General features: G+C 54.0%; 1 protein-coding gene across 6 annotated transcripts in view; it reads left to right on the top strand.

Annotated features, from left to right (window-relative positions):
* LOC102405737 (beta-crystallin A2) overlaps window positions 1–17,273 on the top strand; it is a 54,244-nt gene that overhangs the window by 16,820 nt on the left and 20,151 nt on the right. For 5 of the 6 annotated variants that reach the window (XM_044937817.2, XM_044937818.2, XM_044937819.2 and 2 more), the window contains exons 14-26: window positions 2,461–2,598; window positions 4,245–4,490; window positions 5,075–5,299; window positions 6,209–6,367; window positions 6,602–6,752; window positions 7,201–7,329; window positions 8,724–8,937; window positions 9,248–9,376; window positions 13,660–13,836; window positions 14,127–14,193; window positions 14,341–14,451; window positions 16,582–16,773; window positions 16,878–17,036. In XM_044937817.2, coding sequence (XP_044793752.2) covers window positions 2,461–2,598; window positions 4,245–4,490; window positions 5,075–5,299; window positions 6,209–6,367; window positions 6,602–6,752; window positions 7,201–7,329; window positions 8,724–8,937; window positions 9,248–9,376; window positions 13,660–13,836; window positions 14,127–14,193; window positions 14,341–14,451; window positions 16,582–16,773; window positions 16,878–17,036 — 2,097 coding nt within the window. Of the gene's footprint in view, window positions 1–2,460; window positions 2,599–4,244; window positions 4,491–5,074; window positions 5,300–6,208; window positions 6,368–6,601; window positions 7,330–8,723; window positions 8,938–9,247; window positions 9,377–13,659; window positions 13,837–14,126; window positions 14,194–14,340; window positions 14,452–16,581; window positions 16,774–16,877; window positions 17,037–17,273 lie in introns of those variants that run through there. The other variant, XM_045164594.1, reaches the window with a different exon arrangement.

Raw genomic sequence — 17,273 nt, 5'->3', positions numbered from 1 at the left:
CTTGGCTGGACTTTGGCCTTGGTGGTCTGTCTTTCTCCCAGGTTCATGGCCTGCCTTGGCTGAGGGGCTTCTTGGCCCAGCTGATTATGTCTCCCTCTCGTGTGCCTCCCACCCTCTCTGGAGGGAGAACTCAGTGGGGCTCAAGCCCTTTGGGAAATTCTGGTGCACGTAGTTTCCTGGGCCTCCTGGCTGGGGGGCTCCTGACCTCTCGCTGGTCCTTGAGGTAGGAAGTGGTCCTTCTGAAAGAGCTGAGGGCAAGAACTAGGCCCCAGGGGGACAGAGCCTGGGGCACCCAGTAATTACGTGCATGTAGGAAGGGGCTTCTTGTCCATCTTCCCTTGACCAGGTGGTCAGTCCAGCCTATCAGCCCCAGACATGTTGCTCCCTTCACATTTCCAATCCGTCCTCCCCTTTCCCTCCTTCTCTGCTCTGCCCACCTTGCTGTTCTTGCCCAGTGGGCGAGTGCTGGGGCTCAGGGAAGAGCAGAGCTGTGCAGTCAAGATCAGAGTCCCTGACCAGCTCCCTTACCTTGGGCTCCTCCCTTAATGTATAGACCCCTGAGCTGTCTTTTCATCTATAAACTTGGGAGCATATCCAAACCTTTGAGAAGTTTTTCCAAAGCTGAGTCTTTAGTTGCCTCTGTTCTAATATCTTGGCTGTGCAGGAACTCAAAAGTTTGTAGGAATGAGGTTGTGGACATCTGGCTTGGCTGAGCTCATCAGACTTTTAGGCTACATCTTGCAGTCGTAAGCTGTCCAATATGCCAACCACTAGCCACGTGTGGCCACTGAGCACTTGAACTGTGTCTAGTCCAAACAGACACGCTGTAAAGGGAAGAGACACACTGATTTCTAGGACTTAGCACAAAAAGTATGCAAAATGCCTCCTGCCTCATGTATATATGCACCATATATGGTGATGCCATCATGTGTGTGCATGCGTGCTCAGTCACTTCAGTCGTGTCTGACTCTTTCTGACCCCATGGACTGTATTCCACCAGGCTCCTCTCTCCATGGATTCTCCAGGCAAGAATCCTGGTGGGTTGCCATGCTCTTCTCCAGGGGATCTTCCCAACCCGGGGATTGAACTCACATCTGCCTGCTTCTCCTGCATTGCAGGTGGATTCTTTACACACTGAGCCACCTGGGAAGCCCAATGCCATCGTCTATATGCATCATATACATATATATGTATATGTATGTATATATATATGTATATGATGGCATCACCAATGCAATGAACTTGGGCAAACTTCGGGAGATGGTGAGGGACAGGAAGACCTAGAGTGCTAGAGTCTAGGGGGTTGAAAAAAGTCAGATGACTGGGCAACTGAACAAGAATACATACACACACAGATATATATGGGCTTCCAAAGCGGTGCTAGTGGTAAAGAACCTGCCTGCCAGTGTAGGAGATGTAGAGAGGTGGGTTCAGTCCCTGAGTCAGAAAGATTGCCCTGAAGGAGGAAATGGCAACCCACTCTAGTATTCTTGCCTGAAAAATCCCATGGACAAAGGAGCATGGTGGGCTACAGTCCTGGGGTCTCAAAGAGTCCAACACGACTGAGTGACTAAGCATGCACACACATATATATGCATGCTTAGTCATTCAGTCGTGTTGGACTCTTTGAGACCCCAGGACTGTAGCCCACCATGCTCCTTTGTCCATGGGATTTGTGTATGTATGTGTGTATATTGGAGAAGGCAATGGCACCCCACTCCAGTTCTCTTGCCTGGAAAATCCCATGGACGGAGGAGCCTGGTGGGCTACAGTCCATGGGGTCGCTAAGAGTCGGACACGACTGAGGGACTTCACTTTCACTTTTCACTTTCATGCATTGGAGAAGGACATGGCAACCCACTCCAGTGTTCTTGCCTAGAGAATCCCAGAGACAGGGGAGCCTGGTGGGCTGCCGTGTCTGTGGTCGCACAGAGTCGGACACGACTGAAGTGACTTAGCAGCAGCTGCAACATGTGTGTATATATATATATATATATACACACACACATACATATATAATGTTGAAACAATACAATTTTGGATCTACTCAGTTAAATAAAATATACTGTTGAAATAAATTTTACGTGTTTTGCCTTGTCGATGTGGCTACTAGAACATTTAAAATGATGTTTGCGGCTCGCACTTGCGGCTTGCATTCTGTTTCTATTGGCCAGTGCTCTGTGGGCACATTCCTGCAGGATGAATGCTGCTTTCACTTCCCAGCCCCACCCTCGTCCTGCTGGGAGGATTAGAGAGCGTGTTTGCTGACTGCTTGGTGCTGCGTGTTCAGTGCGGGGCCTGGCGCACAGCAGGAAGGGCTGTTATGGCTGCGGTTCCCCCACTGTCTTCCCAGGGGGCCCCGTCCCCCTGGGCCCCATGTAGGGTTCCTGCAGTACAGGGGGCAGGCTGGGGTGCCCCACCAGGTCAGACACTGTGGTCATGGGTATGGTTGTCCCACAGGTCCTGCAAAGCTACAACAACATCGAAGAGGACTGCACTGTGTGCCCGTCCTGGTGCTTGACACTCAGGGCGCAAGGCCACAGCTATTGCCCTGGCTTGGAGCACCACATCCCTCAGTACACCCTGCACGCCCCCAAGGTGAGCATGGCCCCAGCCGCAGGGGAGGTGGGACAGAGGGCTTGGCTCTGCTGTCAGATCCCTCTCCCATCTCTGGTGGCCTCAGAAGCACTTCCAGTGCTCTCCCTGGCCGTCCCAACCTCCCCACCATCTGCCCCTGGGGCTCTGCACCCATCCTGAAGGACTATCTCCTGGACCGCTGCAGTGGCACCGCAAAGAGTCTGGGGCTTGGACCACTGGCTCTGGCCTGCTCCATCTGAAGTAGTTCCCCGGCCCTCTCAGGCTCAGCCTTAAAGTCTCCAGCTCCTCTGTGTGCATGTTAACTGAGTGCCTGCTGGGAATAGGACCTCCCAGGCCACGAGCCCCTGCCCTCAGGGATCAGCCAGCCAGCAAGTGTCTCAAGCCTGGCCCTTCAGCTTAACCCTGTCCTGAGGGAGTCATCATTCCCAGGTCTCTCCAGCAGGGCCCTTGGAGGCCCTGTCTGACCTGAGCCCCGGGATGACATAAGGTTGAGAAACACAGACTCTGGAGCCAGATGGCCAAGTGGCAGTTCTGGTTTCCCCTTCGATGCCTCTTCCCAGCTTCTGTTGCCATCATCAGTCTTTTCATCCAGCTGCTGCACCCTTCTGTCTCATGCTTGCTGGAAAGACATTATTTTTGCGCTGTGTGTTTGGGGGTGATCTTGCCCCCTAACTGTTACACTGCTGCTCAAGGGCACCCCTTCCCACAGCCCTCCTGACTTCCCTGGGGTCTCCTCATTGACCACCCCCAGCCCCCGCCCCTTTCCCTTGGCTGGTTCCTTACAGTCTGTGGCCTTTACTGAAATCCAGCAGAATTCTGGACCCATGTTGCCCACGTACCCCTCGCCCCCACCTCAAGCACCTGTGCTCTTTGTCCCAGCTGGAGGGGGCCCCCCGGGCCAGCGATTTCGGCTATCCATTTGGTAGCCAACCCAGCTCTTTGCCTCCTGCTGGCCACACCCTAGATGCCTGAGGGATGTTTGGGACTGCTGGGGCTTTCCCTTTCCCAGAGTGGGGCTCCCCTCTCCCCACTACCAAGGCTGCCTGCCTGAGAATAATCTAGAAGGGGCTGCTTACCCCAGAGCTTCTGCACCTGCTTCTATGAAACGGGGATCTCCAAAAGATTGTGGGCACTTTCAGAGCCCTGGTGGCTCAGGCGGTAAAGAATCCGCCTGCCAATGCAGGAGATGCAGGAGATATGGGTTCGATCCCTGGGTTAGGAAGATACCCTGGAGGAGGAAATGGCAACCCACTCCAGTATTCTTGCCTGGGAAATCCCCTGGACAGAGGAGCCTGGAGGGCTACAGTCTATGGGGTCCCAAAGAGTCGGACACAGCTGAGCAACTGAACAACAGATGAAAGAAACTTGCGGTGGTGGGGCCCGGGGTCCTCAATTTCCTGGAGCCAGTCCCTGTGGCCGCTCCATCTTGCCTGGAGGTCTCTGGAGATCAGAAGCATTCTGGGGGGCCCAAGCTGTGTCCCTCCATTCCCTGCCCCCAGGGTACTGACCGGGTTGTGCAAGGGCATCTTGGGCCTCCTGGGAGACGGCTTCACCCATGCCCACACAGACCACCTGGAGTGTGCGTGTGGGGTGGGGCTGGGGAGGGCGTGCAGATCTGAGCCAGAGCCCCTCCTCTCGCACCCCAGCTCTTTCCTGCAGTGCCCCCCAGCGAACCCTCCTACCGCAGCCTGCTCCTCGTCAACAAAGGCTCCATGCTGCTCACCTACAGCCTGGGCCCCAAAAGCAGCTTGGACATCTCCCTGCGGCCCTGCTCGGGCCTCCTGGGCCCTGGGGCCCACAAGGTCCTCCTCACCTATACCTACCCTAAGGGCAGCTCCTGGAAGCAGCACATTTTTTACCTGCAGTTCAATTCCTGTCCCCAGTATCTCAAGGTAGGTGGTGGGCGTGGGGACTGGATCCTTGGGAGGGGGCCAGAGTCTGGGGCTTCCCTTTTCAAAGCCGCATACTGGGACTGGCCTTTAAAGCTCCCCTAAAATAGCTCAGGGGCTGTTCCCCGTCCAGGCAGTGGCACGGCAGGGAGAGGATCCCTAGGCCATGTCTGGGAACAGCTCTCCCCAGGACCCTGCCTGTCCACTTATAGGATCCGGAGCAACAAAAAGGTGTGCAAAGGTCCCCAAGGAAGGAGTGAGGGCAGCCCAAGACTCATGACTACAGATGGTAGAAGGGTGTTTGGGGCCAGGCCAGGGAAAGGGTCTGAGGTTTTTAGACTCACTTCTGGCCAATGAAATGGTCTGTACATCCTTTTTCGGTCCCTGACGTCTTTTCAAGAACCATCTCCTGTTCAGTCACTACATACGTACTCTGCCTTTGACAGAACCTTGCCTGTACCCAGGGCCCAGGGTGGGGCACCTTTTGCTGCTCTCTCCTAGGGAGCAAAGCTGCCCACCTGTGATCTTTGGGGGAGCCAGGGCCGCAGGGTGATGTCAGGGCATTATCCTCCCTTCACTGGCCCCAGGAGGTGACCATGCAGAGCCGCGAGGAGCCGCTGCAGCTGAAGCTGGACACCTGTAAAAGCGTCTTTTTCAAGCCCACCTGGGTGGGTTGCTCCTCCACCAGCCTCTTCACCTTCCGAAACCCCTCCCGTCTGCCACTGGAATTTGAGTGGAGGGTCTCCCAGCAGCACCGAAAGATGCTGGCTGTCCAGCCCGCCAGAGGGATTATCCAGCCCAATGAGAGCCTTGTGAGTGCCCTGCCAAGACCAGTGACCCCAAGACTGGAGGGAAGGATACCCATCATCCTCACCTTCGCAGCATCTCTTACTCACATCTCTCTGGGGCCAGGCTCACCCCTCCATCTAAGCCACAGTCATTTCTTCCAGCTTTATGCGTAGCTATGACTGTTACCATCATCTTTACCCCCATTTTACAAAGAAGAATTGAGACTTGGGTTGGGGGAAAACCATTTACTAAGACTGTGAATTAAGAGGTGCAGAGCTGGGACTTAAACCCCGGTTTCTGATGTCAGTGCCCAGGGGCAAGTCCATCCTTCGTCCTCAATCCCCCAAAGCTGGGAGGTGGTGCGGAGCAGCTGGATTTGGGGCTAATGGGTGGCTATCATTAAGGAGTGAGGAAGGGAGCTTCTGGAGGTCAAAGTCGTAGGTCCTTGGAGCGGGGCATAGGTGAGACCCAAACTAGCAGAGCCCCAGCCCTGGTTTAGGGTCTTCTAGTCTAGGAGGCCAAGCTTGAGCCGAGAACCACCAACGCATGACGTCTGTTAGAGCCCAGGGATAGTACTCTGTAAGGCGAGTGACCACACAGACTCTGGAGTCCAGCCTCAAGAGTTCACATCCCCAGCTCCCCCCAAGTGCCCTCGTCAGCTGTGTGACCTTGGGGGAGTTACCCGGCTTCTCTGCATCTCCAGTTTCTCATCAGACAATGAGACACTAAAATAATACCACTTACCTCTGGGGATAAGTGGTTGAAGGCCCGAGGGAAATGACAGAGTACACAGTGCGTGTAAGTGCCTGGCTCAGGGAAACACTCGGAAAGGTTTTCTATAGCTTGATGTTATGCAGTGAGACCTCAGACATCCAAGAGCTGGGCGGGGGTTCCCAGAGACCCCCACGTAGGGATAATGTCTGTGACCCCAGACGCTGACCTGGACCTTCAGCCCCCTGGAGGAGACCAAGTACCTGTTCCGAGTCGGGATGTGGGTCTGGGAAGCCGGCCTGCCCCCAAACACCAAGCCCTCCGCCACTACCCACTACATGCTCCGGCTGGTGGGCATGGGCATCACCAGCAGCCTGTCCGTGAGTGGGAGGACCCTGGTGGGTGCGGGGAAGAGAAAGGGAGGAGGGGCAGGGCCCAGATGGGAGGGAAGGCCCCGGAGTACCTGACCCCAGGGGATGGCAGTCTTCTGGCCCCCTGGCTCTCCTTGCTGGATCCGCTCTTTGGGGACCCTCTGAGGCTGGAGTGGGGGGCAACATATGGGGCCGTGGGCCTGGGGGATCCCCCACCCTGGGCTGGCTGACTCTGGCCCTCAGGCACAGGAAAAGGAACTGGACTTTGGGAACATGCTGGTGAATGGCAAGCAGACCAGGATGCTGGTGCTCCTGAACGATGGCAACTGCACCCTCCACTACCGCCTCTTCCTGGAACAGAGTAACCCCATGGCTGTCGAGAATGGTCCCCTCGGTACTCAGGCCTGGGCAGGACTGGGCCCCCGGGGCAGGAGTGAGGGGCACGGGTTAACCGGACCATTGTTTGGGGACAGGGCTTGAAACTGGGTGCTTCCACTTGCTAGATGTGTGGGGTTGGAGGGTGATTGTCCTCTCTGAGCCTCAGTTCTCTCATCTGTAAAATGGGGCTACTGGTGGTGCCTACCTCCCAGGGCAGCTGGGTGGAGCAAAGTGCTTAGCAGGTGCCAGTGACCCCAAGACTGGTCCCCACTGTCTTGGTCTGGAGGAAGCTCTCTGCTCCCCATTTCCTGGCTCAAAGCCTGCTTTCTAACCAGAGCTCTGCTGGCCCAGAGGAGAGTGTCTGGGACTGGGTGAGAGGAAAGGCCGGGCCTCTCTAGGCTGCACTGGGGGCCTCCTCTGCTCCTGACCCCACCTGGCCGCCCCTGACGGCCACCCCTGAGCAGCTCTGCAGCTGGACCGCACAGAGGGGAGCATGCCGCCCCGGTCCCAGGATGCCATCTGCCTGACTGCCTGTCCCAAACACCGGTCCCAGTACTCCTGGACCATCAGTTATGCTCTCGTCTCCCACAGAGGTACCTGGGCCATCTGCAGGGATGTCAGGGCCAGGGAGGAAAGGCGGAGGGCTGTGTGTGCAGGACTTGGGGTGGGAGGATGCCAAGGGTCCAGACAGAGCTGGCAGGATGGATGAGAATGTGCTAGGATGTGCTTTTGGGTGTCTAGTGTACATGCTTCATACCAACCACATCTGTCTATGTGGGTGTCCACATGTGCGTGCCTGAGCTGTGGGGGACTCAGTGTGAAGAGTTGGGCACTGAGTTTACCTATTGAGGGATCTCAGGTAACTCCTCAGCTGCCTTGGGTCTCAGCTTCCTCCCTCATAAAACGAGGTTGTTAGCAGCCTGCCCCGGGGCCACTTGGTGGGAGTCCAGGACAGTACAGTCAGGGGAGCACAGGAGAGTGAGTGGCTGAGAGTGTGGGGTCCCTGGAATTGGATCCTGGCCCCAGCAGGATGTAACCTCAGCAAAGTTGTTTAACTTCCCTATGCCTCAGTTTCCACATCAGTAAAATGGGGATAATAATGGTGCGCTGGCGAAAAATAATAAAGCACAGACGCATGTTACCACAGGGGCAAACCTCGAAAACATTATGCCGAGTGAAAGAAGGCGGTCACCAAAAGCCACACATTGTATGATTCCATTTATGTGAAATACCCAAAATAGGAAAATCTAGAGACAGAAAGTAGATGAGTGGTTGCCAGGGGTGGGGAGAGGGGTGAATGGAGAGTGACAGCTACTTAGTACTGGGTTTGTTTTGGGAGGACTGAAAATGTTCTAAAATCAGTGATGATGATTGTGCAACTCTGTGAATATACAAAAAAAAAAATCGCTGAATTGTGTGTGTTGAAAGGGTTAATTTGGGGGACTTCCCTGGTGGTCCAGTGGTTAAAGCTTTGCACTTCCACTGCAGGGGGCACCCGGTTCGATCCCTGGTTGGGGAACTAAGACCCCACATGCCACATGAGGCAACCAAAAAATTCTTTTTAATTTTTTGGCTGCACTGCATGGCATGTAAGTTCCTATTTCCCTGACCAGGAATCGAACCGATGCCCCCTGAAGTTGAAGCACAGAGCCTTAACCACTGGACTGCCAGGAAAGTGCCCCCTAAAAATGTTTTTAAATGGTTAATTTTATGGTATATAGATTATATCTCAATAAAGCCATTAGTAAGTTTGAAAATGAATAAAAACACACATTAAATGCAGTGGTGTTTGCCAAGCGCTTAGGACAGTGCTTGGTTCATGTAGAAAGTATCAGATAAGGTTTGCTGTTGCTGGAAGCGTCCCTGGAGTCTGCTCCTGACTAGGGTCCTGGGGCAGGTTCCCCAGGACCCCTGCACCCACAGTGTGCACTCCCCTCGCCAGGGGAGCTGGGAGGTGAGCCCACCCCTCTCTCCCATACCCCCACAGATAACAAGGCTGGGGAGAAGCAGGAGCTGTGTCACGTGTCCCTGACGGCCGTGTACCCCCTCCTCTCCATCCTGGATATCTGCTCCATGGGCAGCGCCGAGGGCATCACCCGGAAGCAACTGTGGCACCTCTTCTCCCTGGACCTGCTCAACAGCTACTTGGAGCGTGACCCCACACCCTGGGAACTCACCTACAAGGTGCCCACCCGGCACAGGTGAGGTGGGCCTGAGGGAGAGGCAGAGCCTGTCTGGGAATGTTCTTGGAGCAATGTTCCATTCATGCCCCCAGCACCAGGCCCTGTCCAAGAAGGGGCTCCCTATCTGCCCCCCACCAATGTCTGCCCATCCTTGGTGGGGCCTGGAGAAGGCTGAGATTGACTTGAGGTCTCAAATGCTGACCCACCCCTGTGCCTGAATCCCAGGTTCTCCAGTTCCCCACCGTGGGGAGATGGGTGCCAAGCCAGCCACCCCTGGACTCCAGCCTGTCCTCAACCCTGTCCCAGACCGTTTTTCTGCTCCACACAGCACCAGCCAGATCCCCCCTGTCTTCACCGCTCTGAAGCTCAATTTCAATTTTGGGGCAGCACCGATAGATGCCCCACCCTCCGTGGTGCTCTTGGCCCTGAAGAACAGTGGCATGGTGCCCCTGGACTGGTACGGAGTGGGGTGCTGGGGGACAGGGGCTGGAGGTGTTCTCTTGTTGGTTGTAGCCCTGGCTGCCTGATGTCCATGAAGTGAGCCCCCGACCCCGCGCATCGATTGGATGTAGACGCCAGGGTGGGACTAGGGTCGCCCAACAGGACATCAGATCTGGCTGAGTCGTGTCCATAGGCTCAGAAGTGGTAGACTCACCCTGATGGAGACTGGCAGTTGTTTAGTCACTAAGTCGTGTCCGATTTCTTTGCAGTCCCATGGCCTGTAGCCTGCCAGGTTCCTCTGTCCATGGGATTTCCCAGACAAGCATACTAGAGTGAGTTGCCATTTCCTTCTCCAGGCGATCTTCCCCACCCAGGGACGGTACCCCCATCTCCTGCATTGGCAGGCAGATTCTTTACTGCTGAGACTGGCAGGGGCATCATCATAGTTTAGCGAGTGAGAAGTAGCCACCACGCATGCGCCACAGCTGGCCACTCGGACCCTCTTCTCCGAGTCTCACACCAAGCCTGTGAAAAAATCCTCCTCCACTGACTGTCTCACAGATGGGAGGCTAAGGACTCAGCCAAGAGCTCTCAGCCGTTAGAGGCAGAGCCAGTTCCCACCCAGATCTGTCCAGGTCCAGAGCTCCCACCTACACAGGTTAGTCAGCAAGAAGCTACAGGGTACCCTGATCTCTGAGCTAGATAAATGCTCGGGCAGCCCTGACAGAGCCCCAGGCCAGTGGGGGCCGGGCCTGCATGGGGCGAGTTGAGGGTCTCTGGCAGGTTCTGCTGCCACCGCGTCAGTGTCAGGGAGATGGCTGAGCTGAGCAAAGCCACGTGGGGCTGCAGGAAGAGTCGGGGCTGGACACAGAACAGCTGCGCTTCCCGGTCACATGGGGCCCAGGCCTGGAGACCGGAGTCTGCCATGCTGGGCCCCTCCTGTGCTTGGCTTAACTCCCACGGGGGCCCCAAACTGGTGCCCAGTTAGCATCCTGTCTCCGTGCCAGCACCATTTCTTTCTTTCCTCCTGCCTCTGCCACGCGCCTTCATTTCCCAGTAAACTTCCTTTTGATGACTTCCAACTTTGCTTGGCTAGACGGAGGTGAGAAAGAAGTGTCCCCATCCGGGTCAGGCTTGGGAGGGGTGGGAAGAGAGCCAGGGGCCCAGCCTGGGCGTGGCAGTGGGTGGATGAGAGTGGACATATGCCTCTGTGATCTCAAGAGCCTTGGGGTGCATGTGGGTGAGACTAGCGGGGGAGGCTGTACTGTCCCCGGTGCAGCGGCCTCCCCTTACTCTCTGGGTTGTCCTGTCCCTCCCTGTGGTGGAGGAGGGGGAGCTGGTTCATTAAGCAGCTTCTGTCTGAGAAGGGCCGAGACTGTGAGTAACTAAGGGCTCCTGGCCCTGAGTGACTGGGAAGCTTGGCAGGCTACAGCCTGGTGGGGAAGGCCCGGGGCCTGCCTGGAGCGCTGCGTCAGCCATCCACTGAGCTGTTTGAGTGGCCAGGAGCCAAGGCCCTGCAGGGCTCAGGAGTAGGGGCAGGAGAAGCGGCCTTGGCTGGTGTCCTGGTGTGGAGCAGTGTATTTTGGTGGACTGTTTGTGCAGGAGCACGCCAGCTCTCACTCTCAGTGGAGAGGGTCCAGGTGGCTGGAAATCGGGCAGGAGGAAAGCCAGGCAGAGTGCCCACTGAGCCAGGCCCGTCCATCAGGGGATCGTCTGAAGTTCAGGAAGGCAGTCCGTGCTTCTTCCTAGATTCCAAACGCAGGGAACCTTCCTAAGAACACTTGACTCTCCTCGGCTTTTTGCGTTGTTGTGTTTCCTTTCAGTTTCTTAGAGGGCTATTTTTGAAAGTTCTAGCCAAGTCTCTGCTAAACTCATAAGGAACAGACTGAAGGTTTTATTCCTGCCAAGATCAGTAAAAAACGGGGAGTGTGGGCTTGGCCTGGAGGCAGCAGCAGGCAGGACAGAGAACCCCAAGTGGGTTTGGGGGGAGCATTGGTGGGGAGCTGGGAGCCATGCTGCTGCCATGCCCCCACCAAGCCTCCTCTGCTGCCTTTGCGCTTGGCCCGGGGAGATGTTGAGCCGTGCGTTTCAAGGGTGATTTGTCACAGGTGTCAGGGGCACAAATTAACGTCGTCTGTTCCCTCATTCATTCATTAAGCCATTGGCCAAACGTGGACTGGGGCTTCCTTGGTGCAGGCCTCAGGCCCGGAGCTCAGAATAGGAAAGCTGACGAGCCTAGGCCCTGCCCTCCCGGTGGGCAGACCGGCCTTGTGGTGCATGGTGAGTGACATGCTGCGAAAGACCCTTGTGCAGCGTCAAGAGCTACTTCCCTCGGATTTAGAAGTGGTAGGAGGGTTTGCGCACCTCAGAAGCACTTCCTGGAGAACGCTAGACCTGTAGGCCAGGGAGCAGAGGCAGAGAGCCTTCAGAGAGCCTTCTAGATGGGGGCCTGGTGCAGACATGGGTAAAAGAAAAAAGCACAGCGTGGCTGTAACGCTAAGGACGTGGGCAGGGCCTTGGAGTCCTCTGGTGGGCATGTAATTCTTCTCCTTCTGAGGAGGATTAGCGGTTCGAGGCAGGGGGACAGGCTGGCAGGTTTCCACAGTCCCAAGTTGGGGGCCCACACCAGAGGACGGGCAGGGATTATTTGGCCGGAGTTGGGGTGAGAGCCGAGAGGGAAACTCTGAGCAAACCTGAAGTAGCAAGGTCGCCAGCTTTACTGCAGATCAACATCCTGCAGATAAAACGACAGAAGCACGTAACAAGTCTGGTAACACGTCCAACGACACAAGGGTGATGGAAGAAAAGTAAGAACCCCGACCCCCACCCCGCCAGCTCCCTCTCCAGTCGGCCCTGGTGGGCTTGGCATGTGCTTCCACTCTCAGCACTGGTACAAGGCAGGGACACGTGGACACAGTTGCTCTTTCATTTTTTATTACGATAATGGCATGATGTTACATGTATTACTCTATGTTCAGCATTATAACAATAACATTGTCACTCAGCCTTATGTCAGTAACATTCATTTTTAGATCAATAAAGATCAGTATATAGAGATGTAACTCATTCATTTTAATAGTTGCATAATATCCTGTAATATGAATGGACCTTATGTCTATTTTGGTTTGTTAATTTTTTAATTGTTTGAGCATGCCACATGGCATGTGGGCTCTTAGCTCCTCGACCCAGGATTGAACCTGTGTCCCTTGGACTGGAGGTGTGGAGTCTTAACCACTGGACTGTCAAGGAAGCCTTTACGTTTTTAAACCACTCCTTTCAGATGACACTAGTTGTTCCCAGTGCTTTTGAATGTTGTTTTTGCCATCACTAACAAAGTTGTAATAAACATCCTTGTGTGTGTGTGTGTGTGTGTGCGCGTGCGTGCTTACATTTTTACCCCTGCAAGTTAATTCCCCCAAATAGAATTTCTCAAAGGGCATTTTCTACTCTATGCACTTTCTATTCTAAAAGATGCTATCAAAATTCCTGCAACAAAAGGTGGGAGCAATTCCTTCTCTCCCTGTATTCGAGGATGTCTGTCCTTCCTAAATTTACCAGCATTGAATGTAACCATTTTTCACGATTCAGATGTGAAAATACTTAAGATTGATTTGAGGGAATTTTGATTTGCATTTTCCTGAGACTCTTCTTGAGTCTTTTCAGGTGTGATGCCCATTTCCCCCCACTTCTGGCTATTCCCTGTTCATATACTCTGCCCAGTTTGAGGCCAGTTCATCCCTCTGAGAGTGGATGGAGCCTTCTTTTCAGATTGTGATCTTGGAACCCCTTTGTCACTTATTTGGGCACCTTTTAGAATGCAATATCTGCTTTACTGGTGCACCTGGCATCACAGAGGCACTGATTCTATGCCCAGCCTTGCTTTGGACTCAAAAGTGCCAGTCTTCTTGGGGCCCCCTAGTTGGTGCTGCTGACATTCCTAGGTGCCTCAAATGGCCCTTCCTAAGAGCTTTGTCACACAGACCCCTCCAGGGTCACTGCCAAGCTCAAAGTGGCCACATATACAAGCAGCCCCTTGACCCCTGGTACCCACAATGGGAGCCCCAATTTCCATTCTCCATTTAGTCACTGCTTCTGTTCCTAGGTTTGGGGGCCATTTTTAAATGAGAATCCACAACCTCAGTGTTTGCTCAGCCTTGCATGGGACAGCTTGCCTAATGGGGGAGAAGAGGGGGAGGGAATAGAGGAGGCCTCCACGCATCCCAGCTGGAGCTCAGAGCTCCTGCCTCTGGTCTGACCGAGAGGCTCCTCCACCCCTTCTGTTTTGCACCCCTCCCCCAGGGCCTTCCTCTTCCCGAGTGACCAGCAGATCGACCTGGAGCTCTGGGCAGAGAAGGCAGAGTTTGACTGCACCGAGCTGCACCAGATGCGCGCACAGGACAATTGCATCTTCTCCATCAGCCCCAAGGCTGGGAGCCTGAGTCCCGGGCAAGAGCAGATGGTGGAGCTCAAATACAGGTGCTGCCCCCACTGCTCACCCCGCCCTTCCAGTCCTGAAGACCTCCATTCCCCCAACTCCTGGAGGAGCCTGGCCTTACACTGTGTGACTCCAGGGTACCCTGAGTGGCCACCACCCTGAGAAGGTGTTGCCTTCCCACCTGCAGGGGAGGTTTAATTTTCCTCTTGCCTCATCCCAGCTCAGGGATTTCCACATAGCCAGCCCAAAGCCACAAGCGTGCCATGACCCTTCATTCTTCCACCCACACCAAGGTTCAATAAGTCATCCTGGACTATCTCCTCCCTTCCAGCCATCTGTTCATCGGCACTGATCGCCTCCCAGTGCTCTTCAAGGTGTCCCATGGCCGGGAGATCCTGGTGAGGTCCTGCCCTTGTCCTGTCCTGGAAAGCCTAGAGAGCGGCACAGGGAGTGCCGTTCCCCAGGGAACTGGGGTCCACATCTCTCCACTGGGTACTTCAGTTCCTCCCAGGGAAGGATGCTACTCATGGGCTTTCTATTTCCAGCTCAATTTCATAGGTGTGACGGTGAAGCTGGAGCAGAAGTATGTGCACTTCACCTCCACCAGCCATCAGTTCATCCCTGTCCCCATTGGCGACACATTGCCCCCAAGGCAGGTCAGTGGTCTACGTTGTCCTGGTCACCAGGATGCTTAAGTGTTGTTCTCTGTGTGTCTGCATCAGCCCATGACAGGATGACAAGGCCCCTGTCCTCACTCAAAGAGGTGGGGTTGAACCTCAAGATTGGGCAACTGGGAGAGACCCAAGGCGAGAGGCTTCAGCTTCTAGGGACTGGTGCTAAGCCCTTTGCCAGGCCCCACTCCTGTGCAAAAGCAGGGGGTTCCTTCCTCTAACACAGGGCTTTTCAAACTTGACCATGAACCATAGTATATTTTGGAAAACCCAGTTCATACATACACATCTAACTGAAACAAAAGTATCACAAATCAGTACGTACACCACTACATGCTGAGTGCTCTGATGTTTTCTTTTTTATTCTGTTCTACTTTTTAAATGCTGGACATGACCTGATAAACTGGTTTCAGTACACCTGCTTATTGACAGTCACATCTTGAAAATCACTGCTCCAAAAAGGGCATCTCTCTGGAGGCTGAAATGCTAGAAAGTGAATCCTCATGAAGCTACAGAATTGTCTTTATTAATTGGAGGGAACCAGGGTCCTTCATTCTGAAAATGTACACTGGAAATCTCCCAGAGGGAGATATAGAATGTTTCCAAACATTTCACAGCTCTGAAATTTCTAATCATTTAGAATCCCTTGTGTTTCCGGGCAGGGGCCTCCAGCCACTCAGCCTGGAGCAAATTAAAAGGGCTTCCTAGACCTGAGAGAGGTTCTCATGGTCCCAGGCTCTGCTCACTTCCTTATACAACCCCTCTACCCACTGGCTTCCCAGAAGCCTCACCCAGAAGCCCAGACCCTTGAAAAGAAAAGCAAAGGCTCATATGCTTCCTGGAGAGCTTTCCAGAGAGACCAGACCACTCCCCTGTGACACTGAACACAGTGGAAAATGGACAAAGGAGAAGACCAACGTGTACCTCCAGCCAAGCCACAACTGCAGTCAAGCATCTCCTTTCATTCATAAGATGATAACAGATGGTGGCCGGAACCTGTAAGAAGGCAGCAGAAACAGAGTGAATGAACAGATTTAATCTACATTTTGAAGACAGAATCACTGGGACTGGCTGAGGATTAGATCTGGAAAGTAAGAGAAGGGGATGGAGGAAAATGTATTGGATTCCTACTTTGAACTCCTGGGAATATGTAGGTGTCATTTGCTGAAGTGAGATACACTAGGGGGAGGAATAGGTTGTAAAGAGTTTGGTCTTGGCCAAATGTAAGATGCCTATGAAACAACAAGGAGTCATCAAATAGAAGTTGGATACCAGGTCTGAATCTCAGACAGCAGTCCATACAGGGAAAAAAAGCACATTCAGGAGTGGGTGCTGAGAAAGATGAGGGGGCTGAACCTAAATCCAGATAAACTCTTTATTCTCACTGTCTTCTTTCTCTCATCTCTAACATGGAGTCTTGGACCAGAAGACCTCTGGTTTCAGGCAGGATGTTCTGTGACTCCCCAACTTCAGGGTTAGTCTTGGGGGACCTCATACCTTCCTTCTGCTCCCTTTTCTGCCTTTAAGCACAACTGCCTCTAATGGCAGAGGTGGAAAGTGGCAGCCTCCCAGGTAATTAGAATGAGAGCCTAGAAAACCATGAAGGGTCCGGTTGGTGAGTGCATGGACGTTTCCCTAAATTCCAGCAGTATGGACACAGGCATTAGTGTCCCCTTACGCTGAGGGTCGGACGCAACTGAGCGACTTCACTTTCAGTTTTCACTTTCATGCGTTGGAGAAGGAAATGGCAACCCACTCCAGTGTTCTTGCCTGGAGAATCCCAGGGACAGGGGAGCCTGGTGGCCTGCTGTCTATGGGGTCGCACAGAGTCGGACACAACTGAAGTGACTTAGCACCAGCACACTTAGGTATGTTAAGAGCAAATAATATAAAGATTACATATTATACTAAAATGTTACAGGCTGAAAATACAGTTGTATACTTCTTGGGTGATCCAGCCAGAAGGGAAATCAGAAGTTTTTTAGGGGAACTCTGGGACTATAAGGGTGACATCATGGAGATCAACCCACCCTCCCACAGTGAACACACAATCCCAGGCTCCCTGCGTGGTGGCCTTGAGCAGGTGTGAAGATTCCTCAATTCCTTCCCCTGCAGATTTATGAGTTGTATAATGGTGGCTCGGTGCCCGTAACATATGAGATCCAGACCAACATCCTGTCACAGGTTCAGGAAAAAAATTTTGATCACCCCATCTTCTGCTGCCTCAACCCCAAAGGGGAGATCCAGCCAGGCACAACTGCCCAGGTCTTCTGGATCTTCTCGCCTATTGAGGCTAAGACCTACACGGTGAGCAGAAGCCCCAGCTCACACAGGGTGGGGGTTTGGAGGTGGCTCCCTCCCAGCAGGCCTTGCTCTAACCAGGGCCTGCACCCACCTTCCTAACCTCCCAGGTAGATGTGCCCATACACATCCTGGGATGGAACTCAGCCGTCATCCGCTTCCAGGGAGTGGGCTATGACCCCCACATCCTGGGGGACGCGGCCCCATTCCACAACCTCTCCTTGTGGGACAACAATGCCATCCACTCAAGGCTGATGGTACCTGGACAGGTAAGGCAAAGGGAGCTGGGAAGGCCTGAGGCCTAGGGGGAGCCTGAGGGCCCGGGGGGCTGGTGCAGCGGACGAGGAAGCTGAGAAGGAAATGACACAGAGTTGAAAAAGGAAAGGGATACAGAGGTGAAGTCTGGAACCGACCCTCCTCCATATTTAGGTTGCGGCACCAGCTCCATGAGAGGCTCACCCTGCCACCTAGTGCCCACAGGTGTTCCTGCTCAAGGCGCTCCACCT

Source organism: Bubalus bubalis, chromosome 2 (genome assembly GCF_019923935.1).
Source record: "Bubalus bubalis isolate 160015118507 breed Murrah chromosome 2, NDDB_SH_1, whole genome shotgun sequence".
NCBI classification, from domain to species: Eukaryota; Metazoa; Chordata; class Mammalia; order Artiodactyla; family Bovidae; genus Bubalus; species Bubalus bubalis.
The sequence above is the reverse complement of the archived record's forward strand: the minus strand, read 5'-3'. Positions and strand labels throughout refer to the sequence as shown.